Raw genomic sequence first — 25652 nt, forward strand, 5'->3', positions numbered from 1 at the left:
ATGAACAAAAAAGTAGGTTTTAGGGACAACAGGTTTAGGTAGGATTTTCTTGGAAATAAATGATGAAGTAAGATAATGGAAAATAAATAATGAGGTAAGAAATATGTGAACATATATATACAGAAAGCATGCTTGAATAGGATTTTTTTTGGTGGAAGCAAAGGTTGAAATAAGACGAAAGGTCTACAGAATGAAGTTTTGCGTTGGACTGCAGTACCAAATGATACACTGAAAACAAACCCTGTCCTTTCCTTTTGTGTTATCCCACTATGTGTTTGTGTACCCTTGTGTATTTGTTTTCTTCCTGTCTCTGTGTAGTTTCATAGAATTTTTTTCTTCTTCTAATACTAAGCTACATTCACTATGATGAGGAATGCTGTTATCCTCAAATATAATTGGCATTAATAATATGTTATTTTCTTTGTAGAGATGTTAGACATTATTTATCTGTTCTGTTTTGTTGCTCATGTGTGAAGTTGATGTTTCGAGGGTTATTCTGATCTTTTATGTATGTGCTTATGTCATTATTTATGTAACACTGATGTATACATTTTTATTCTTTTATAAAGCCTGTATTACTGCAAGTGTTATCTGTATTGTTATGTTCCTTAATGATGTATTTTGTATCTTTGTAATTGTATTCTTATGTTATAAAATTGTAATTGACACCGGTTCGTCAAATTGGGTAACTTGTAAGTTACATTTCACTGCACACGTTTCTATTGGTCATAGTATATGGACAATTTGTGAAAAGTAGGGACTGTTAGTGTTTGCACGTGTGTTAATAATTCAGCAAGGGACTGGTTAACAGCATTGCTGGTTCTCAGGACAATTCAAAAACTTTGTGAGTGCACAAGTGGTGGTTATGGACTTGCTACATTATCCGCAAGACTCTTCGATTGTGATTGTGCACCTGCACAGTCGCAGCAGATGGCTGCTGGCCATCTCTACAAGGACTACAGTGGGTCTGCATCTTTGATGACCCACCAGTACCTTTATCTCTACAAGGACTACAGTGGGTCTGCGTCTTTGCTAACTCACCAGGACCATTATTTCTGCAAGGACTGCAGTGGGTCTGCGCCTCTGGTGGCCCACCAACACCATAATCTCTACCAGCACTACTGTGGGTCTGCTCTGTGATGACCTACCTACCAATATTCTTCAAAACTTCGACTGACTCTGCTGTGGGTTTGCTCTGTTGCGGCCCATTACCTGTCTGCATGTCGAGTCAGCACTGTCTTTCCGTTGGAAGGACAACACTACTTCTTCAAGACTGCATGGAAATCCACTACGTCTGTGTGCATTGTCTTTTACTTCTCAGACTTTGAGAAAAACACGGCAATTTTAGTGTGATCAACGATCAGGACTGTCTTTATGGACTGTGAGAAAATTTTAGCTTTTGACCAACATTGTATCAATAAGTGTGTGCATTTGATTTCTTTGCTATTGTAATTGTGAAAAAAATTTTTAACAAATATGTATTGGCCAGTGCCCAACAAAATTTGTAAAATTTTTTGTGGGGAGCATGGGGGCTATGTAAGTAGGCTGTTTAGGTTTTTTTATTAGTAACGCCACCTCTGTATGAAAATCACTGGCTGTGCTGTGTGCAGTCTGTGGCTGCTTTGCATTGTTGTAATACTCGCCATTGTAGTGTTAGGCAGCTGGCTGTGAACAGCGCGTAGCGTTGGGCAGTTGGAGGTGAGCCGCCAGCAGTGGTGGATGTGGGGAGAGAGATGGCGGAGTTTTGAAATTTGTCATGAACTGCTTTATATATGATGATATCAAGGTAAATACATTGTTTGTTCTCTATTAATATCTTTCATTTGCTAACTATCCCTATCAGTAGTTAGTGCCTTCCGTAGTTTGAATCTTTTATTTAGCTGGCAGTAGTGGCGCTCGCTGTATTGCAGTAGCTTGAGCAGCGAAGATTTTTGTGAGGTAAGTGATTTGTGAAAGGTATAGTTTAATGTTAGTCAGGGCCATTCTTTTGTAGGGAATTTTGAAAGTCAGATTGCGTTGCGCTAAAAATACTGTGTGTCAGTTTAAGCACAGTCTCGTAAAATTGTTTGGAAGGGGACGTTTCATACATGTAAGGGCTGTAGAGGGGAATGTGAATGGTCGGTTTACAGGGAGAATTTTGGGAAGGTGTGGTTCATTGGTAAAGCAGGCTTCATATAGGACACCAGGGGAGGGTTCATAGTTGAGTACTGTTCGACTGTTTGGGACCCGCACCAGTTCGGATTAACGGAAGACATCGAAGAAACTCAGATGTGGGCTGCTGGATTTGTTACCAGTAGGTTCTAACAACAAGAAAGTACTACGTATATGTTTCGGGAAAGCAAATGGGGATCACTGAAGGGAAGGCGACGTTGTTTTCGAGAAGAGCTATTGAGAAAACTTAGAGAATCGGATCTGATCCATCATAAAGCCTGCGACTGTGAAAACAATAGGTTTGTTTATAAATAAATCTTCTGCTACCAATCACGATTTTTCTTTATTTTACTTTTCGCACGACTCGTTTCGAGAAATGATTCGCATTTTTAAGAGCGTTTTTTGTGTGTATTAAGCCATTTCTACTGATGTTGTCAATGTGTGAGAGTCTGCTTCATTTCGTTGACATTTACTGCAATATATAAGAAACAGCCGATTTTTTTGGTTGGGTATCGATTCTTTTGGTGAAGTTAGTGGCGAAATTTAATAGAATTGATATTTCAAGATTTCTAATGGTCCGTTTGTGCAGAGTCTCACACACAACTTGTTGCATACTTTACACATCGAAAATATATAAACAAAACAGTTACAAAGATCTTCTTACAAGGTGTCCACAGAGATAATATTATAGGTCTTCCACAGATTATGATATGATTTTGTACAGGGTTATTTATCTTAACAATTTGGCTCATAAATTACTTATATAGATTTAACAATTCTGATTATTTCTATGTTTTACTATTTTTGTTTAAGCACACTATCGAAACATCTGAAGAAATTCACTGATTCACTTTCAAGTTTTTCGTTTAATATTTTATCTTCATATTTTCTGTAATGCGAATATTTCTTCTCGCAAATACATTTTATGTCCTTTATTTAGTCGGTGGAGCACTTTGACATTTTGCTCTATTTTTCCAAATGGGTGTATTCTATTACATATTTGTGTTGCTATTGCTGACGTAGTGTGTTTGTTGTGTGTGTAGGCTTTAATGTGCTCTGTGTACCTGGTGTTGAAATTTCGGCCTGTTTGTCCTAGGTAGAACATGGAGCATTCCTGGCATGTTACCTTGTATATTCCAGAGTCTGAGTATGGATCATGATTACCCTTTATATTATGTATTAGTTTTTGTTGTTCAAATCAAATGGCTCTGAGCACTATGGGACTCAACTGCTGAGGTTATTAGTCCCCTAGAACTTAGAACTAGTTAAACCTAACTAACCTAAGGACATCACAAACATCCATGCCCGAGGCAGGATTCGAACCTGCGACCGTAGCGGTCTTGCGGTTCCAGACTGCAGCGCCTTTAACCGCACGGCCACTTCGGCCGGCGTTTTTGTTGTAGTTCATTAGATGTAGAATACCCAATTTTTACTTTGTGATGTTTGAAAATATTTGCAATCTTCTGTGATATATTGCTATGTATGGATTACTAGAAATACATTTGTTTTTCTCTTTTTCTTCAGTGGGCACTTTGCACCTGGGACTTTCTTCACTTTGTCTAGGATCGTGTTAACCATGGAAACATTGTAACCATTGGCAACTGCAATCTTTTTCAATGTATTTATTTCTTGAATGAGATTTTCACTCTGCAGCGGAGTGTGCGATGATATGAAACTTCCTGGCAGATTAAAACTGTGTGCCCGACCGAGACTCGGGCAAGTGCTCTACCAACTGAGCTACCGAAGCACGACTCACGCCCGGTACTCACAGCTTTACTTCTGCCAGTACCTCGTCTCCTACCTTCTTAACTTTACAGAAGCTCTCCTGCGAACCTTGCAGAACTAGCACTCCTGAAAGAAAGGATATAGCGGAGACATGGCTTAGCCACAGCCTGGGGGATGTTTCCAGAATGAGATTTTCACGCTGCAGAGTGAAAATCTCATTCTGGAAACATCCCCCAGGCTGTGGCTAAGCCATGTCTCCGCAATATCCTTTCTTTCAGGAGTGCTAGTTCTGCAAGATTCGCAGGAGAGCTTCTGTAAAGTTTGGAAGGTAGGAGACGAGGTACTGGCAGAAGTAAAGCTGTGAGTACTGGGCGTGAGTCGTGCTTCGGTAGCTCAGTTGGTAGAGCACTTGCCCGTGAAAGGCAAAGGTCCCGAGTTCGAGTCTCGGTCGGGAACACAGTTTTAATCTGCCAGGAAGTTTCTTATTTATTTCTTGTTGCATATTTTCTTGGTTCAATGGTATTTTTGTAGCTCTATGCAGCATTGACCTGTATGTTGCCTGTTTATAGATATTTAGGTGACATGAGGTTGCAAGGATTGTGGTCTCAGTCACTGTGTTTTTCCCATGAATTTTGAATGTGCATGTGTTGTTATGCCTTGTGATATTTAGGTCCAGAAAGTTGACGCTTTATTTTGCTCTTGTTCCACTGTAAATCTGATTTTCTCATGTAGATTATTGAAGTAATTTAAAATGTCTGATGTCTTTGGTATCCCCTTTCACTAACAGTAGTGTGTCATCTACATATCTCCTATAAAATACTATTTTCCTTAGGCAAGGTTCTTGGCTGTCAAATAATTTTTGTTCTAATTGATTTATGTATATGTCAGCTATGGTACCAGATATACATGATCCCGTTGCTAGGGCATCTGGTTGTTTATAAATGTTGTCATTAAAGGTTAGGTAGTTGTAACTTAGGGATAGCTAAAGCAGTTCCATAAATTCGACAATCTCTGTGTATGAAAGTTTCTTGTGTTGCGTAAGGTTCTTTTGTATTAGTGTTAGAGTTTCTTGTATGGGTATGTTTGAGTAAAGGTTGGTGATGTCGAGTGGTATAAACTGCTTTTCTTGGGGGAGCTTTCTGGTTCTTAGTTCTTTAGCTAGTATCATGTTGTTTTTTATGTATAATTTTTTATCAGTATATTATTCAGTTTCTGTGATAGTTTGTATGCTGGGCTATTTATAGTGTTGACCACGGGACGTATCGGATTTCTATCTTTGTATTTTTTTGGCTGTGCTCTTAGAGAAAAATCGTGTCTGGTAGCAGAAGGTTTATTTATAAACAAACCTATTTAGAGAATCGGCATTTGAGGCTGACTATAGAATGATTCTACGGGGTATCCTCCGCCACGCACCATGCAGTGGCTTGTGAAGTATGTATGTAGACAGAGATGTAGATGTTTTCTATTCATGCCCACAGCTACCCTTATCCCATCGATTATACTTATTCCAAGTACTATCATTATTTAAAACTACAAGAGCACGAAGTACTCGTACGAGCCCCCTGGTTCTTTACACATTCTTGACATACTGACTGTTGAAACAGCGAGCGATACGCTTTAGAAACAAGTTTTAGTCTACATTCCCAAATATGATTTTGCCTACCGATTATCGGTTTCGGTACAAAGTATCATCCACAAGTGGATGTGTCAAATAATCTTACTATAGACTTGTTACTGATAAATACCAATCACACAAGGTGACCTCGCAAGCAGCTTTGATCTACCGGTATGCATTACTCTGGCAGGGGCCGCTTCCATGTGTGTACTCTTGCACTTCCTGTACGTGATATCTACGACCCTTGCGACGGTTAGGGAAAGGCAAGAGGAGGGAGCTTGTCGCAGTATTTTGGTTTCTAATTGAGGCTTTAGCTTGAGTAAGGAAACCTTCAAAATTGAACTTCGTTTCCTGTAAAATGATTTTTGTAAGTTTCGCTTATGAATGAAATTAAAAGGAAGTGTAGGCAAGCAAAGGCGAAACGACTACCGATAAAAAGTGAAGAAATTCATAAAGAAATTGTCACTGGGACAGATTCACCATATAAAAATGTCTGCATAATTTTTAGTGAAATTTAAAGCCAGGGAGTCAACTTTGAAAGTAAAAAAACACGGAGGTAAGAACCAATACAAAGTACTATGAGTGGCTCTACGAGGTGAAGGAATTGTGTACTGACGTGATAGAAGGAAAATCATCCATACAATCCCGTAAACATTAAAGGTAGATACAGGGTGTCCAGAAAAGGGCTCCCTGATTTCAAAATTAAGTATCTCGAAAACAAAGATCGATAGAGGAATGCACTAAACGGTATGTTTATTGTGAAAGCTGTAAGAAGTTATACAGCAGTTTGAAATAATAGTTACAAAAGCTGCTAACAGATGGCGCTGTACGCTGTACAGCTCATATCAGCATACACAAGTGAAATAATCGTATGAAAACAATCGTTGCAAACAATCACATCACAATGTTTACAAAATGTTCACCATTGGCACTACAGAGGTGGCGCAAACGTAGAGTGAAATTCGCCATCACATTTCGTAGTGTCTCAATCGAAATTGATTCACATGCCACAGAGATCGCCGATTCAAGCTCGTCCAGCGTGGCGGGATGCTTCGGGTAGACCATGTCTTTCACTGTGCCCCACAAAAAAAAGTCACAGGGAGTCAAATCCGGCGAGTATGGAGGCCACTCCATGCCTGCACCAGTAAATTTGGGATATTCAAAAGCCATGACTCGATTCCTGAAGTATTCCTCAAGAAAGTGAAACACTTGTTCGGTCCGATATGGTCGGGCTCCATCTTGCATAAACTATTCAGTACCTGGTCGATCCTCTAACGCTTGCTGTGTGGCGACAAATTGTTCCAAAATTGCAACGTAACGTGCACCAGTGACCGTTTCTCGAATGAAAAAAGGGCCAATAATGCCTCTGCTGCATACTGCAGCCCACACAGTAACTTTAGGAGAATACAGGGGTTTCGCTTCACACCAATATGGCTTTTCGGAACCCCAAAATCGCCAGTTCTGCTTATTCACATATCCATTCAGGTGGAAGTGTGCTTCATCTACAAACCAGGTGCAGCCAACATCAAATCCACTATCAATCATTGTGAGCATCTGATTAGCAAAGGCAACCCTTTGTTGCACAGCTCGTACGGGTATGGCCTGGTGCGTTTGAATTTTCAATGGAAACATGTGTAGGCTCTTTTTCAGTATTTTCTGCGTGCTGGAACGCTTCAAACCAGTCTCAGATGCAATTCTACGGACGGATGACATTGGATTTCGCTGAATAATTCCAGAAACTGTGGCGATATTTTCAGGCGTAACTGCGGTTTGCTTGCGCCCAACATGCCCCACTAGATCATCAGTTACGCTGCCTGTTCGTTGAAATTTTGCGAAGAGCGTACGAATGGTTTTCGCATCGGGTCCTTTTGGAACATTAAATCGTGCTTGAAAACTTCACCTTGTTGCCGTAGGACTCTCTTCTAATGTTCAATGGAGTACATGGTTTTAATCTCTTCCTTCGGTACGCTAACCTCCTTTCACGTTTCAATAGTGGAACTGATCGCTCTGGGCTTCGGATCACTATTTGCACTAGGCATTACGTATGGCGATTACAGCGCCATCTGTTAGCAGCTTTTGTAATTATTATTTCAAACTGTTGTATAAACTTCTTACAGCTTTCACAATAAACATACCGTTTACTGCATTCCTCTATCGATGTTTGTTTTCGAGATATTTTATTTTGAAATCAGGGAGTCCTTTTCTGGACACCCTGTAAACGCGGTAACTATCGTGCTATAAGATAGCTTATTCATCGGCGTAGCTGATAAGAATGACATACAGAATACTGAAAAAAATAACTGAGTATCTGTTAGATGATGTTTGGTTTTAGGGAAGCTAAAGGCACAAGGAGGAAGTTCTGACGCTGCTCTTGGTAACACAGGCAAGACTTGAAATTATGGTTCTTTTTAGGATTCGGTGACTTACAAAAAGCGTTCGACACTGTACAGCGCCGCAAGATGTTTGAAATTGTCAGAAAAATAGGAGTAAGCTTTAGTGAAAGACGGGTAATAGACGAGTGCAATACGTCAAGAACCAAGGAGGAAGAATAACAGTTCAAGACTCAAGGATTGGAAAGCTGCACAGGTCACACAAATAAACAAAAACGGAAATTAAGTAATACACTGAATTATAGATCCATATCATGGACTTCAACGTGTAGTAGGATTTTGACTCGCATACGGTGTGCCAACACTCTGAGATACCGTTATGAAACGGGCACTTGACACATGATCAGCAAGGATTCAGAAAAGATCGTTCTTGTGGAACACAAGTTGCTTTTTATTCACGCGCAGTAAGGCTATCGACATGGAATTGAGGATATGCAGAAGGTTTTTGACACCATTCCTCAGAAGCGTCTTCTAATTATATTACATGCTGGATAAAATAATTTTCGGTATTGGGCCGCGTCATTGAAAACTACTAAAACAACTAAACTGCTGACTTTTCGACTGTGAACCGCACTGAAGAGGACCGCAGCAAATCGGTCGAAACGTTAGCAGTTTAGTTGTTTTAGTAGTTGATAATGAAATGACCATACCCAAAATTAAGTTATCCAAAATAACACTTTCCGTGGAAGGCTACGTACTTATATCAAATTGCATTAGGTTATACGGAACATAAGTTAATATAGTAAATATAGATGTATAACATATTGAAGATATATATCAACATAAGCTCAAATGTTGAATGCAATGTATATAAAGAAGCAAAAGGGGTGTACCCCGCACATGGATGTGGGCCCCCCACTTTCATATGTCCGTGTTTTGCTGTTGAATCAGTTGCTGGATGACATGGGATGGGTCACTGCACGTGACTCCACAAAACGTAGACGGGCCCTGAAGGATCACTTGGCCTCCAAGACCTGACGTTGTAGTAATTTCAACATCATCTATGGCCTTATAAACAGGAAGGCGCGATTCGATTCGTGACTTCCTGTTAGTAAGTAGTAACTGACGGGGAGTCGTGTAGTGTGGTTCTCCATTTACGAGACAATCTGAGCAGACCTGTTAGATTGTTTCCAGATGACGCTGTCGTCTGCCGTCTAGTAAATTCATCAGAAGATCAAAACGAATTACACAATTTACACAAGACATCTGAATACTGAGAATAATCGCAACTGCCCATGAAAAATAAAAAAAAAGTGTGAGGTTCTCCACATAGGACCTAAAAAATTCCGTAAATTTCGGTTATGCGATGAATCACACAAGCTTTAAGGCTGTCGATTCAATAACATACTTAGGGATTACACAGAAGACCAACCACATATCACAAAAAACAATCAAATAGAAAATTTAGTGGAGAAGGTGAACCAAAGACTGCGTTTTATTGGTAGAAAGCATAGAAGATGCAACAACTCTGTGTCGCCTGGCCACCAAGAGCTGTTGCATAACGAATTGATTCACGGATGCAGTTATATGGCTCCTTCCGTGTATAGCGATTTTACGACTATGACGTGTGGGGCCTGAAGATGGCATCAATGTAATGCCGAAACTGGTAGCACATAAGAAGTCCATAAAATAAATTTCTGCAATACATACGGATGTTGGTAAATTACTGCATCAAGAAATACGTACCAGCCGTTGTCCCATGGTCCATGATGGATCAACGAAGATTACTAAAGAGACTGCACGCACTTGAGTCTGTCCATCCTCTTCTGGGCATTGCTGCACGGTTTGTAATCCTTACTGGGTGGGACTGATGGAGCTCATCGAGAAAGTCCAAAGAAGGGCAGTGCTATCGCAAAATACGACAGAGAGCGTCAAGGGTACGATAGGCGAATTGGATGGCGATCATAAAACAAAAAAAAGGCGTTTTTCATTGTGACGAGTACTTTTCACGAAATTACGACCACCAGCTTTCTCTTTCCGGCCTACACAGGGAGGAATGACCAGAGTCGTAGCAATGTAGGGCGTGGCCAATACCCGGCTGGGTAAACGTCTGAGCACGCCACATCCTGTATTCTGCTTTCCCTTTGGCTTGAGGATAAAGGAGAGCAGGGGTAGTAGTGTAGAGTTGCTGATCGCCAGACTTTGGGGCTATGTCCTGGATTCAGTTCCAAACCTCTCCATGAAGGTGATCCATCCGCTGGCTGGATGGGGCCGTTAAGATCGCCCCCCGCCCTCCCCTGTACTCTGCGAAAGTAGTAGACTATGTGCCGGCAGTGGATTTCACCCTCTTCCTTCTCTTATCATCTCCAACCCGATCATGATGCTACACTAAACACACACACACCCGTTACAGTCATTACATTTACCAGATAGACATACATAAATCCCACGCTTCGTGAAGAAAAGTTTCTAGTGTGCGATAACATCGGCCGACGGCTTGGCCACAATAGGTCCAATCTTTTTCGTCAGTTTGTCGAGTAATCAAGGTTAGATTAGTTTAGGTTAGAATCTATTCTGTCAAGGAAGTTAGATTTTAACCTTTTTGGACAAGATGGATGCCACGACACCTCTGTGTTTGGGGACGAGTGCTGCATTTCCTACTAAAAAGACGCCGAATGCATGTGAGTTATAACTGCCTCGAAAAGAATGCGGTACTTACTGCACACTGTTTCCTCAGCTGGAATAAATAGTAAAGTTTCACGAATATTCGAGCTGACGAACGAAACGTTCTAGTACATACTCGAGATGATTCGTGGTGACAATGGAAAGCAATATTGCAAACACTTTGCACAACTTCAAATAAATTCAACAAAACAGAAATATGTCAGTTAAGCTTCAGTGGCTCTCAGTCAACATATCTACATCTAGATGACTACTCTGCAATCCACAATTAAGTGCCTAGCAGAGGGTTCATCGAGCCAACTTCAAGCTATTTCTCTCCCGTTCCACCGCGCGGAGTGGCCGCGCGGTTAGAGGTGCCATGTCCCGGATTTCGCCGCCCCTCCCGCCGGAGGTTCGAGACCTCCGACGGGCATGGGTGTGTGTGTTGCTCTTAGCATAAGTTAGTTTCAGTTTGTTTAAGTAGTTGTAAGTCTAGGGACCGAGGGCTTCAGCAGTTTGGTCCCTTAAGAATTCACACGACATTTGAACATTTTTTCTCCCGTTTCACTCTAGAACAGCGACCGGGGAAAACGAGCATTTAAATCTTTCCGAGCGAGCTCTTAATTCTCATGATTATGATGGTCGTTTCTCCCAATGTACGTGGGCGGCAAACAATATTTTCACGCTCTGAGGGGTAAGTTGGTGACTGAAATTTCATGAGAAGGTCCTGCCGCAACGAGAAACGCCTTTGTTTTAATAACTGTCACCCCATTTCGTATATCTTATCCGTAGCGTCCTCTCCCTATTTCGTGATAATACGAAGTCAGCTTCCCTTCTTTGAGCTTTTTCGATGTCCTCCGTTGATTCTATGTGATGTGGATGCCAACTGCACAGCAGTACTGCAGAAGACGACGGACAAGGGTAGTGTAAGCTGTCTCTTTAGTAGACTTGTAGCATTTTCTGGGTGTTCTGACAATAAATCACAGTCTTTGGTACGCTTTCCCCACAACACTACCAATGTGATCGTCCCAGCTTAAGTTATTCGTAACTGTTTGAGTAGTGAATGTACAGCTTTAGCATTTGTATGTTTCATCCTGTTACCGAAATTCATTTAAGAATTCATGTAGCTCACTTCCTTATTTAAAGTCGATTTGCAAATTTTCACACCAAATAGTTATCTTGTGTAAATCGTCAAGCAATTTGTTTTGATCATCTGATGACTTCATAACACAGCATCATCTGTAAACAATCTAAGAGGGCTGCTCAGATTGTCTCCCAAATAGTTTATGTAGATCAGGAACAGCAAAGGGCCTATAACACTTACCTAGGGAACGTCATATATTACATCTGTTTTATTCGATGATTTTCGGTCGCTTATTACGAACTGTGACCTTTCTCACAGAACATTACGAATCCAGTTGCGTAACTGAGACGATACTCCATTGGCAAGAACTTTGATTTCCAACCGCTTGTGAGGAACAGTGTCAATAGCTTTCTGGAAATCTAAAACCCTAAACGTGTGAACTGGGGCAGTTTAAAGCCCAAGCGACATGCCAGGGTTGCCCAAGTGCAAGATTTGGATACAGTGTGTATCATAAGGAGTAGTGGAGACTAAATCGGTTGAATGTGTACGAGGGAAAAGAGGAGACGGGAGCAGGCGCCAAACTGTAATCGCCTGGAAAAATGTCCTCGAATCGCCTCTGCGTATGAAAGACATATATAAATTTTAGAATGAAGTACTCTGAACACCCAAATAACTGAAAAGGGAAACACATACACATCATCAGCAAACCGCCTCACGTAATAGAATCACCACCAAACTATCATAAAAAAACAGTAAGCAGTAACAATAATTTGTAGATAGCTAATGACGAGTTGCCGCAACCAAAAAAAGATCCACTAGAGTAGATTTAAGATTAAGGCATGCCATCCTTCTCACCCACACATCTTATTATTATTATTGGTTCAAATGGCAACCTAAGGACATCACACACATCCATGCCCAAGGCACGATTCGAACCTGCGACCGTAGCGGTCGCGTGGTTCCAGACTGAAGCGCCTAGAACCGCTTGGCGACTCCGGCCGGCTAATACGAGTACTATTATTATTTGAGGTTATACACTGAAAGGTCTCTGTTGGATTCCTTTCATGTTAATTTCTTAAGTCTGTTGTCATTTACGGCATAAATTCCTGTTCTAAATTTACTGTGGTATTTCTGACTATCTGGGAGGAGACTGAGCAGTGAAACGTGTTACTTTTACACATAAACAAGAACGATCTGTCACACTACTACACTTTAAAACACAGTTTATATGTAATTCATGTCACACAGTCTCATACGGAACCTACATCCGCTTTCTTTTATATACGGTATATGATATACTGTCATCCCCCTTCCCTTCTGTGTGAGAGGATGAATGAGCAAATGTGTTTCTAGTTGCATGCTTGAGGGTAGCAGACAAGCCTGTCTGCTAGAGAACAGTAGGACCAACGTCGGAACAGGTAGCTACGCTTTCTAAAAGCAGAGAGGTTTCCATTCTTAGCATGTTTCTGTCCGTCCCTTGTAATGTTGGCATAGGAAGCTGTCTCTCTGGTCACTTCCGTTTGTATCTGGGAAGAACGCTCGGTAGGAGCGCAGGTCAGTCTGTCCGCGGCGAGAGTCTGAAGTGGTAAGATCTCCGGCTAAGCGCGTGTCTGTTAAGTCCGCAGGACAATGGCTTTCTTAAGTTCAGCCTAACTGAAAATTTAATCACCTTTATTTCAGGTTTATCTCTAAAATATCTAATGTTATCTTAAATTGCAACGCAGTGTAATTCGCGTGTGAAGTTCAGAATATCTTCCGGTAGTTGCTTTGTCACTACTTTGTGAGTAAAGTGGAACCATGTGTTGATCAGTAACTCTAACTCAGATCATCAATCTTAAATGCGAATGCTTGTGTAATTATAACGTCTCGTCTTGACAATATTTTTCAATATAGCAACTTTTCTTTATGTTCAACCCGCGTGGGGTGTACTTTGCGAGACCAGTACCACGTGCTTATGTAACTGTTTGACCCATCAGGTTAATAGTAAGACGATAGTAACCAGTTCAAGGTTTTTCTTTAGTAAATTGCGTTTCGATGTAATATATTTTAATTATCAAAATTATTGTGGAGTTTCACTCTTTGTGTAAACCAAGTTGACCACGTGAAGCATGTGGAGAAAGCATCAACGTAGCCCCCAGCTATTCTTTTCGGGAAGATTTCACAGAGAGTTAGTATGAATTTAGTGTACCAGTGTGTGGTAATTACATGACGGACAGGATTGCGCTACGAACGTAACTTCTTTGGGTGAAAATTGAATCGGTTGGTTGTGGTTAATTTCCTCTTGCATATGTTTCAACGTTCTTTGTGTGTTATTTTATGAATGCAGTGTTGTATGTAGTCTCCCAATCTTGGCTCCCTATTTGATGCGTTCCGTAAGATTACAAACTCACATTTTCACAGTCCTAAATAAGGCACCAGCTTAGTTATGACTCGCGTTTAATATGCTGAAATTTCAATGATTAATGTTAAAATAAATTTCCAAGTATAAACTGATTTATTTCTTTTTATTTAAATTCTCTTTTATATATATATATATATATATATATATATATATATATATATATATATATATATATATATATATATCACCGGTTGTCGTATGACTATTAAAAGATAATAATTAATGTTAGTCTGGTTGGGAATTCGGTAAGCTAGACTGGATGCCTGGTGAAACAGTTGCTCAGTAATGCAAGGTTAACTTCCCCAGACAGCTCACAGCTTTAACCTGCTTTTATTGTCTATCAGTACCGCTTTCATAGCAATTTAAAGTAAAAACGTTACAACACTACTGGCCATTAAAATTGATACACCACGAAGATGACATGCTACAGACGCGAAATTTAACCGACAGGAAGAAGATGCTGTGATATGCTACTGATGAGCTTTTCAGCGCATTCATACAAGGTTGGCGCCTTTGGCGACACCTACAACGTGCTGGCATGAGGAAAGTTTCCAACCGATTTCTCATACACAAACAGCAGTTGACCGGCGTTGCCTGGTGAAACGTTGTTATGATGCCTCGTGTAAGGAGGACAAATGCTTAACATCACGTTTCCGACTTTGATAAAGGTCGGATTGTAGCCTATCGCGATTACGGTTTATCATATCGCGACATTGCTGGTCGCGTTGGTCGAGATCCAATGACTGTTGGCAGAATATGGAATCGGTGGGTTCAGGAGGGTAATACGGAACGCCGTTCTGGATCCCAACGGCCTCGTATCACTAGCAGTCGAGATGACAGGCATCTTATCCGCATGGCTGTAACGGATCGTGCAGCCACGTCTCGATCTCTCAGTCAACATATGGGGACGTTTGCAAGACAACAATCAACTGCACGAACAGTTCTACGCCGTTTGCAGCAGCATGGACTATCAGCTCGGAGACCATGGCTACGGTTACCCTTGACGCTGCATCACAGACAGGAGCGCCTGCGATGGTGTACTCAACGACGAACCTGGGTGCACGAATGGCAAAACGTCATTTTTTCGGATGAATCCAGGTTCTGTTTACAGCATCATGATGGTCGCATCCGTGTCTGGCGACATCGCGGAGAACGCACATTCGAAGCGTGTATTCGTCATCGCCGTACTGGCGTATCACCCGGCGTGATGGTATGGGATGCCATTGGTTACACGTCTCGGTTACCTCTTATTCGCATTGACGGCACTTTGAACAGTGGACGTTACATTTCAGATGTGTTACGACCCATGGCTCTACCCTTCATTCGATCACTGCGAAACCCTGCATTTCAGCAGGATAATGCACGACCGCATGTTGCAGGTCCTGTACAGGCCTTTCTGTTCAACTGCTGCCCTGTCCAGCATATTCTCCAGCTCTCTCACCAATTGAAAACGTCTGATCAATGGTGGCCGAGCAACTGGCTCGTCACAATACGCCAGTCACTTCTCTTGATGAACTGTGGTATCGTGTTGAAGCTGCATGGGCAGCTGTACCTGTACACGCCATCCAAGCTCTGTATGACTCAATTCCCAGGCGTATCAAGGCCGTTATTACGGCCAGAGGTGGTTGTTCTGCGTACTGATTTCTCCTATCTAAGCATCCAAATTGTGTGAAAATATAATCACATGTCAGTTCTAGTATAATATATTTGTCCAATAAATACCCGTTTATCATCTGCGTTTCTTCTTGGTGTAGCAATTCTAACGGCCAGTATTGTAATTTACTCCAAAATTTTCCTGTAAAGGTTTTACCTACTAGTAGTTTTCAATATAGCTGCGAGAAAAGTCCGTAGAGTCTGAGCCACACCCCGATTATGACAATTTTAATGTACAGGATGCCACAGATGCCTTCATTTTTGGACTAAATAGCTTCTCACACTGCATATTCCGTGTGAGAGAACTTCGGTCAGATTAAAACTGTGTGCCCGACCGAGACTCGAACTCGGGACCTTTGCCTTTCGCGGGCAAGTGCTCTACCATCTGAGCTACCGAAGTACGACTCACGCGCGGTCCCCACAGCTTTACTTCTGCCAGTATCTCGTCTCCTACCTTCCAAACTTTACAGAAGCTCTACTGCGAACCTTGCAGAACTATCACTCCTGAAAGAAAGGATACTGCGGAGACATGGCTTAGCCACAGCCTGGGGGATGTTTCCAGAATGAGATTTTCACTCTGCAGCGGAGTGTGCGCTGATATGAAACTTCCTGGCAGATTAAAACTGAGTGCCCGACCGAGGAGAGCTTCTGTAAAGTTTGGAAGGTAGGAGACGAGATACTGACAGAAGTAAAGCTGTGAGGACCGGGCGTGAGTCGTGCTTCGGTAGCTCAGATGGTAGAGCACTTGCCCGCGAAAGACAAAGGTCCTGAGTTCGAGTCTCGGTCGGGCACACAGTTTTAATCTGCCAGGAAGTTTTATATCAGCGCACACTCCGCTGCAGAGTGAAAATCTCATTCTGGAAACTTCGGTGAATTCGACCGGAGAAAAGAAACTGATTTGAATTTCACCAGATGTACGCCGAATCGGTACGTTCGGGATATGAAATCGGCTGCATTGTGATCGTGCACGCAGTGGCGTACTGCTTTGTCTTCGGCCGACATCGGTCGTCGATAGAATCCAACGATGTCGGTGCCACGTGACCGCAGCCTGAGACGACTGAAACTTCCCTTCGGGTTTTCCCAGCTAAACCATTCATGTTACTTTACTTTTATCATAGTCAGAGCTCGTATGGAAAGGTTTACGTCATTTTTCCCACAGGGTATTCGAGAGTAACGGTTGAAAAGTATGATGTAGGGTAATTTCCAAGAATGATTGCCTATCGAAGTTGGAGGCGTCCAAACGATACATATCGAATGTACGATAATAAATCGTTTATGGAAGTCTCGTGGCGCGCGTTATGATCAATTATTTGTGATCGTCATTTTTATCAGTTTTCCGTTGTTTCTTCAGTTCGTGTACATTACAGTCCCACCGTAATTATTTGTTATTTGATTGGGAAACCCGCACGGTTTCTGTTGATAGCGAGTGTAATGTCTGCTGCTTCTCACGTTTCTTCAGCGGATTGTCTGACATGGAAAACTCTAATTCCATGCATATCCAGCATAGACAAATGTTTGACTTGTTGTCGCAAATATGGACTTCTGCCGGACGAGGAAAGGAGGGACTGTGTTGACTGTGCTGTTGCGAAGTCTGTGAAACTTAGTAAGAGGAGTGTGGACACTGAGGTTCCGTTGCAGTTTCATTGCGGACTTTGCGGAAAGCGAACCAGCATCAGGAAAAATACGTGATTCGAGTCCTCCAAATTATCGATTCAGACGAGCGTAATTTTTTGTCGTGCTGGATTCGAGATTACACGTTGCAAGCCACAGCATCAGAAACTGAGTTATCGGCAAATACCGTGTGTGACTATTTCGGGTTTTTCCAAGAAGTGTGTTATATGGCAGGGACAAATGACAGTGTGCCAATTGGTGGGCCGAATGAAATAGTAGAAGTAGACGAATCTCATATTGCTAGACGAAATAACCAGAGAGGACGACCTTCTAAAAGTGAAGTAGATCATATTTGGGTTTTCGGTGGGATAGAAACAGAGTCCCGCAAGTGTTTTGTTGTGAGGGTATTGTCCCGAGACAAGATGACATTAGTGGGTCTCATAAAACACTTCATATTGCCTGGAACATCACAGATGGGTTTCATTCGTACCAGACTCTGAAAGCTGAAGGGTTCGTCCACGAATTCATGAACCACTCTGTGGAGCTCGTCTCTTTGGATGACGCTAGTGTCCACACCCAGAATATAGAACGGCTGTGGAAGTCTGTCAAGTCTACCATAAAAAGAAAAGGGCGTCCAGGACAGAGGGTCGAACTGTACTTGTTCCAGTACCTATACTTACACAACTTGCGTTTCCAGGTGAAAGTCGACGTATGCGACTCTGCCAACATTCCTGCGCGTTATTGGCAGAGTTTACCCTGGCTACAGGAAAAAAGGAATTGCCCCAGTAGCTTATACATCATACGGACTGTCACAAGACGATAACTCCGACGACGAGTAAGGTAGGTCGTCTCCTTTGAATTTACAAGTGCTTCTCTAACGCTTTTCTTTTGTCGTTGCTGTAGTGACAACTTGAAACATAGTCATAACGCGCGCCACGAGACTTCCATAATCGATTCACTGTCGCACGGTCGATATATATCGTTTGGACCCCTCTAACTTCAATAGGCAATCATTCTTGGAAATTACCGGTAGTTTAGTACCTTTACCGTGCCGCGTCCGGTGGCCTTAACCACTGTGCCACCTCTCTCGGTGTTGTGTTTCGGAACTCTCGTTTGCCACGTCTGATAGAAAATATGCTAATGCTCGGTTCGTATCCCTCAACATTATCGACCATACCCGTCCATAACGAGTGTTGCCTTCTAATTCATTTTCGCGTTAACTTTCGCAGTTTTCGTATGAATGAAACAACTACGGCAGACGGTCCGGAACGAAGTGTGTTGTTCATATTTGACATACCTCTGGCACGGGACAGGCAGTTGGTGTAAACAGGATGGAGATTCGAGTAGCTCGCGAGAGCCCCGGGGTCAGGCGAGGCGTGTGGAAGCAGTCGCGCCGTGCGTAACGCCGCTTTCACACTATACGGTTTTGACCGTACGGCAAAAAGCCGTACGGCTGTAGGTGTGAAGAAATGTATGGCGCCTTTCACATTATACGGCGACGGCAAAATGCCGCTGCCGTGCCGTGCTGCAGCCGTGTCTTGCCACTACAACAGACGGTCGCCGTACGGCAAGTTCGACAACAGTGGCCTACGTGACTAAGTGCATGCTTTCACACTGGACGGTTTTGAGCCGTACGGCGTCGACTAGTTCGTTGTAGTGTCGTTTTATTCATTTGTGTTTATTCTTGTTTACTGAAAAGTGTAGAAGAATGGATGAAATTGATACTGAACTTTTGATAACCTTGGTGGAAGTAAGACCTGTTCTGTGGGACAAAACTCTAGATGCGTATAGAGATCGTATTGCTACAAAGAATGCTTGGCGGGAAGTTTGCGTAGCACTGAAGCAAGATTTTGATGAGATGGAAGACAAAGATAAAAATGCGTTTGGTAAGTATTTATTTAATATATTAATATTACATTTAATACGTTTTAAACAGTTTTTATTTAACGTTATAAATTTTATTCTAAAAGTAAATCGTTTGTTTATAAGTAAATTACTGCTACCAGTCACGTTTTTTTTGTTTTGTTTATATTTTGCACGACGCGTTTCGGGAAATAATTCCCATCCTTAAGTGCGTTTTTCTCTAAGTTTTCATCATGTGTGGTGTCTTTTTATGTGTCAGGTCTTGCATTCTGTTTTCTTTACTGTAATTTATAAGAGAAACACGCACAAGACCTCACAAATAAAAAAACACTACACATAATGAAAACTTAGAGAAAAAAACGCACTTGAAGATCGGAATTATTTCCCGAAACGCGTCGTACAAAATATAAACAAAACGATTAAAAACGTGAGTGGTAGCAGTAATTTATTTATAAAGAAAACTATTTACTATACAGTCGCAGGCTTTCACAAACAATCTACAAAAAGGAAAAGGCTTGTTAATTTATATCTTTGACATCTGCCATGACACGCTTCCAGCATTTGTCATAAAATATTTACAAAGAGTGTTCCTTATGGCGTTGGCTGTCAGTCCTCCTCTTATGTTGGCATCTTGGGCTAAGTCTTCCAAACCAGTGAAGGATGTGGTGTCTTCAATTATAAATCCATCTCTCTGACGTACAAAATTGTGTAAAACAATGCAAGCTTTAACCATTTTTACTGCAAAATCTGGATGAACATTTAAAGGTCGGTGAAACAACCGCCACTTATTGGTGAGGATGCCAAAAGCACATTCCACATACCTCCTTGCTCTGCACAAACGGTAATTAAATACACGTTTCTCAACTGTCAAGTTTGTTCCCCCAAAAGGCCGGAGCAAATGCGTGTGTAGGCCAAATGCTGCGTCTCCCACGAAGAAGTAGGGTACTTTTGGACCTTCCGTACCAGGCAGACATTGGACGTCTGGAAATTCCAGGGAATTACTTTCTATTGACTTCCATAAACTGGACCGTCTGAACACTGAAGAGTCACAGTCTTTGCCATAACTTCCTACGTCGACATAAATGAACCTGTAGTTGGAATCCGCTACAGCCATCAGAACCACAGAAAAGTATTCTTTGTAATTGAAGTACATTGATCCGCTATTAAATGGGGCAGTAAGACGGATATGTTTTCCATCCACCGCTCCTAAGCAGTGGGGGAAATTAGCAGTACGTTCAAATCCAGCCGCTATTGATTCCCATACCTCTTTGGTCGGTCTTTGTATACATTCTTCCCGCAGTGATGACCAAATTGCTGTGCATACATCATTAACCACTTTACTTGCTGTAGAAATCCCAATTCTGTACTGGAAATGTAAGTCAGTGAAGGAACAACCGCTTGCCAGATACCTGAACAAAACGAAAAAAAATCAGTGACATTTAGTTTGCAGTGGACATTTTTTGTTACAGTTTTGCTTTTTTCTATACAAAATTAAAATGTTTTCATACAGTTTTGTTTTCTTTTGATGTAGGTATAGAAGTAATACGGAGGTGGACCAATCTACGAGACTCCTTTGTGAAGTCAAACATAAAAATTCAAGCTGCGAAAAAAAGTGGCTCAGCAGCAAAGAAAATGAAAAAGTATGTATATTCTGATCAGCTGCAGTTTCTAAAAAAGCTGTATGATGCTCGAGAGACGGAGGACAGTTTTCAATCGGAACGCACCGCCAGACTGGAAGAAGATATAGAAACGCAGGGCTCCGTCGAAAATACTGAGAATGTTTCTGGGCCATTTGATACAGCACCCACACAACAAACATCCAAAAGCGAGTGCCATACAAACAGAAAACATAGAAAACCTGATGCAATCGAAATGAAAATATTACGAGCTCTGGAAGAAGACAAACCTTGCAGCAAAATGTCATTTTTACTTAGTCTGAAGCCTCATCTGGAAAAATTTGATGAACAGGATTATCTTCAGTTTCAGATGGGAGTCCTCAAAGTTATAGAAAATATATATGAAAGGAGAAATATATTGACAGCTCAACCTCCTCCATTTACCCATTACACACCTCCCATGCCCTATAATAATAGATTTCAAGCTTATTCTTATTCACCTATGGAAAATGCTGCTCCAATATCCTCTTACCATACGCATCAGATTCGTCCTCCTCCAGCTGCACCAAACCCAACTACTTTTCTCGAACAACCATTACAGACTTCTCAAGGTCGCAGTTCTTATCAACGAATTAATAAAGTGCCACCACCATACCCTTCGCCTTCCACAAGTAGCCATGAAGGCCCACCATCAACAACGCAGTTCTACAACGTTTTTGCAGAGAGCCTGTCGCCACAAAGTGACAGTACAGTCAGTCCTGCTACAAACTCTTTGGTTTCAACTGCTGATATTGATATTGACTTTTCTACTTCATAATCTGAGCGTAATAAAAATGTAAAACACAAATAAATAAGTAAATAAACAGAACTAGTTTTTATGTATTAAATTACCTTAACGTGATAGCCAGCATTTGAACAGGTTGGATGCAATTGCGGAATTGTGTGTTTTGTCGTTGTAACACATCCTTTAGTTTTCTATGTAATTCGTCAAACGAGGTAATAGACATTCGGAAATAGTTAAAGAATTTATTTCCGTCGTTCCTCAAATCTTCAAAGAGTGTATAAAATAAACCCACTTCGTCTCTTCTCTGGTTAATGGGGTGTACCCACAAAAGACGACCTTTTCTTTTGCGGCGACGATGAAGCAACCACAAAGCAACAACTCGTTTACGGTTCATCTTGATACACACATTAAGCAAACTGAATAGACACCAACAACTGGTCACGTCAAAAAGCCGTGTAATGTGAAAGCAACACAGGCACGGCTAAAACTCGTACGGCTTTTTGCCGTACGGTCAAAACCGTATAGTGTGAAAGCGGCCTTAGGCCGCTTTCACACTATACGGTTTTGACCGTACGGCAAAAAGCCGTACGAGTTTTAGCCGTGCCTGTGTTGCTTTCACATTACACGGCTTTTTGACGTGACCAGTTGTTGGTGTCTATTCAGTTTGCTTAATGTGTGTATCAAGATGAACCGTAAACGAGTTGTTGCTTTGTGGTTGCTTCATCGTCGCCGCAAAAGAAAAGGTCGTCTTTTGTGGGTACACCCCATTAACCAGAGAAGAGACGAAGTGGGTTTATTTTATACACTCTTTGAAGATTTGAGGAACGACGGAAATAAATTCTTTAACTATTTCCGAATGTCTATTACCTCGTTTGACGAATTACATAGAAAACTAAAGGATGTGTTACAACGACAAAACACACAATTCCGCAATTGCATCCAACCTGTTCAAATGCTGGCTATCACGTTAAGGTAATTTAATACATAAAAACTAGTTCTGTTTATTTACTTATTTATTTGTGTTTTACATTTTTATTACGCTCAGATTATGAAGTAGAAAAGTCAATATCAATATCAGCAGTTGAAACCAAAGAGTTTGTAGCAGGACTGACTGTACTGTCACTTTGTGGCGACAGGCTCTCTGCAAAAACGTTGTAGAACTGCGTTGTTGATGGTGGGCCTTCATGGCTACTTGTGGAAGGCGAAGGGTATGGTGGTGGCACTTTATTAATTCGTTGATAAGAACTGCGACCTTGAGAAGTCTGTAATGGTTGTTCGAGAAAAGTAGTTGGGTTTGGTGCAGCTGGAGGAGGACGAATCTGATGCGTATGGTAAGAGGATATTGGAGCAGCATTTTCCATAGGTGAATAAGAATAAGCTTGAAATCTATTATTATAGGGCATGGGAGGTGTGTAATGGGTAAATGGAGGAGGTTGAGCTGTCAATATATTTCTCCTTTCATATATATTTTCTATAACTTTGAGGACTCCCATCTGAAACTGAAGATAATCCTGTTCATCAAATTTTTCCAGATGAGGCTTCAGACTAAGTAAAAATGACATTTTGCTGCAAGGTTTGTCTTCTTCCAGAGCTCGTAATATTTTCATTTCGATTGCATCAGGTTTTCTATGTTTTCTGTTTGTATGGCACTCGCTTTTGGATGTTTGTTGTGTGGGTGCTGTATCAAATGGCCCAGAAACATTCTCAGTATTTTCGACGGAGCCCTGCGTTTCTATATCTTCTTCCAGTCTGGCGGTGCGTTCCGATTGAAAACTGTCCTCCGTCTCTCGAGCATCATACAGCTTTTTTAGAAACTGCAGCTGATCAGAATATACATACTTTTTCATTTTCTTTGCTGCTGAGCCACTTTTTTTCGCAGCTTGAATTTTTATGTTTGACTTCACAAAGGAGTCTCGTAGATTGGTCCACCTCCGTATTACTTCTATACCTACATCAAAAGAAAACAAAACTGTATGAAAACATTTTAATTTTGTATAGAAAAAAGCAAAACTGTAACAAAAAATGTCCACTGCAAACTAAATGTCACTGATTTTTTTTCGTTTTGTTCAGGTATCTGGCAAGCGGTTGTTCCTTCACTGACTTACATTTCCAGTACAGAATTGGGATTTCTACAGCAAGTAAAGTGGTTAATGATGTATGCACAGCAATTTGGTCATCACTGCGGGAAGAATGTATACAAAGACCGACCAAAGAGGTATGGGAATCAATAGCGGCTGGATTTGAACGTACTGCTAATTTCCCCCACTGCTTAGGAGCGGTGGATGGAAAACATATCCGTCTTACTGCCCCATTTAATAGCGGATCAATGTACTTCAATTACAAAGAATACTTTTCTGTGGTTCTGATGGCTGTAGCGGATTCCAACTACAGGTTCATTTATGTCGACGTAGGAAGTTATGGCAAAGACTGTGACTCTTCAGTGTTCAGACGGTCCAGTTTATGGAAGTCAATAGAAAGTAATTCCCTGGAATTTCCAGACGTCCAATGTCTGCCTGGTACGGAAGGTCCAAAAGTACCCTACTTCTTCGTGGGAGACGCAGCATTTGGCCTACACACGCATTTGCTCCGGCCTTTTGGGGGAACAAACTTGACAGTTGAGAAACGTGTATTTAATTACCGTTTGTGCAGAGCAAGGAGGTATGTGGAATGTGCTTTTGGCATCCTCACCAATAAGTGGCGGTTGTTTCACCGACCTTTAAATGTTCATCCAGATTTTGCAGTAAAAATGGTTAAAGCTTGCATTGTTTTACACAATTTTGTACGTCAGAGAGATGGATTTATAATTGAAGACACCACATCCTTCACTGGTTTGGAAGACTTAGCCCAAGATGCCAACATAAGAGGAGGACTGACAGCCAACGCCATAAGGAACACTCTTTGTAAATATTTTATGACAAATGCTGGAAGCGTGTCATGGCAGATGTCAAAGATATAAATTAACAAGCCTTTTCCTTTTTGTAGATTGTTTGTGAAAGCCTGCGACTGTATAGTAAATAGTTTTCTTTATAAATAAATTACTGCTACCACTCACGTTTTTAATCGTTTTGTTTATATTTTGTACGACGCGTTTCGGGAAATAATTCCGATCTTCAAGTGCGTTTTTTTCTCTAAGTTTTCATTATGTGTAGTGTTTTTTTATTTGTGAGGTCTTGTGCGTGTTTCTCTTATAAATTACAGTAAAGAAAACAGAATGCAAGACCTGACACATAAAAAGACACCACACATGATGAAAACTTAGAGAAAAACGCACTTAAGGATGGGAATTATTTCCCGAAACGCGTCGTGCAAAATATAAACAAAACAAAAAAAACGTGACTGGTAGCAGTAATTTACTTATAAACAAACGATTTACTTTTAGAATAAAATTTATAACGTTAAATAAAAACTGTTTAAAACGTATTAAATGTAATATTAATATATTAAATAAATACTTACCAAACGCATTTTTATCTTTGTCTTCCATCTCATCAAAATCTTGCTTCAGTGCTACGCAAACTTCCCGCCAAGCATTCTTTGTAGCAATACGATCTCTATACGCATCTAGAGTTTTGTCCCACAGAACAGGTCTTACTTCCACCAAGGTTATCAAAAGTTCAGTATCAATTTCATCCATTCTTCTACACTTTTCAGTAAACAAGAATAAACACAAATGAATAAAACGACACTACAACGAACTAGTCGACGCCGTACGGCTCAAAACCGTCCAGTGTGAAAGCATGCACTTAGTCACGTAGGCCACTGTTGTCGAACTTGCCGTACGGCGACCGTCTGTTGTAGTGGCAAGACACGGCTGCAGCACGGCACGGCAGCGGCATTTTGCCGTCGCCGTATAATGTGAAAGGCGCCATACATTTCTTCACACCTACAGCCGTACGGCTTTTTGCCGTACGGTCAAAACCGTATAGTGTGAAAGCGGCGTAACGGGCCGCCAGCGCAGAGCCCCTGTTCCCGCCATTCCGCCAGCTCCCGTGTCCGCGTCGGGCCGCCGCCTGTTTGCGCGGCGTGCTCACAGATGTCGCCAGCTGTCTGCCTAGCCCTCTCCTCTGAGCTAGAACGCCGAAGGCTGCAGCCGCACGTGTTCTCGACCGGACGCCACGCTCACCGCGCTTAACGGAGCCGGTTCAAAGCCAACTAGTT

The 25652-nt window shown here is 41.6% G+C and overlaps 2 protein-coding genes and 1 non-coding gene across 3 annotated transcripts; 2 read left to right on the forward strand and 1 right to left on the reverse strand.

Moving 5' to 3' along the window:
* The first annotated feature begins 4258 nt into the window (after positions 1–4258).
* Positions 4259–4333, forward strand: Trnas-uga (transfer RNA serine (anticodon UGA)). The gene has a single exon. It is a non-coding gene; the product is annotated as a tRNA-Ser (tRNA).
* A 14606-nt stretch (positions 4334–18939) lies between these two features.
* On the forward strand, positions 18940–21527 carry LOC126195535 (uncharacterized). The gene is made up of 2 exons (XM_049934161.1): positions 18940–19117; positions 20626–21527. Exons 1-2 carry the CDS (start codon positions 18940–18942, stop codon positions 21525–21527), a joined length of 1080 nt encoding a protein of 359 aa, XP_049790118.1.
* A 1013-nt stretch (positions 21528–22540) lies between these two features.
* LOC126195536 (uncharacterized) lies at positions 22541–25128 on the reverse strand. The gene is made up of 2 exons (XM_049934162.1): positions 24951–25128; positions 22541–23442 (listed from the first exon to the last, which is right to left on the reverse strand). Exons 1-2 carry the CDS (start codon positions 25126–25128, stop codon positions 22541–22543), a joined length of 1080 nt encoding a protein of 359 aa, XP_049790119.1.
* Between the last annotated feature and the right edge of the window lie 524 nt (positions 25129–25652).

Source organism: Schistocerca nitens, chromosome 7 (assembly GCF_023898315.1).
Source record: "Schistocerca nitens isolate TAMUIC-IGC-003100 chromosome 7, iqSchNite1.1, whole genome shotgun sequence".
NCBI lineage: Eukaryota > Metazoa > Arthropoda > Insecta > Orthoptera > Acrididae > Schistocerca > Schistocerca nitens.

Coding starts and splice junctions, on each gene's coding strand:
- LOC126195535 (XM_049934161.1), top strand. CDS start 18,940: ATGGATGAAATTGATACTGAACTTTTGATAACCTTGGTGGAAGTAAGA. Junction 19,118..20,625: donor CAAAGATAAAAATGCGTTTG/GTAAGTATTTAT, acceptor CTTTTGATGTAG/GTATAGAAGTAATACGGAGG.
- LOC126195536 (XM_049934162.1), bottom strand. CDS start 25,128: ATGGATGAAATTGATACTGAACTTTTGATAACCTTGGTGGAAGTAAGA. Junction 23,443..24,950: donor CAAAGATAAAAATGCGTTTG/GTAAGTATTTAT, acceptor CTTTTGATGTAG/GTATAGAAGTAATACGGAGG.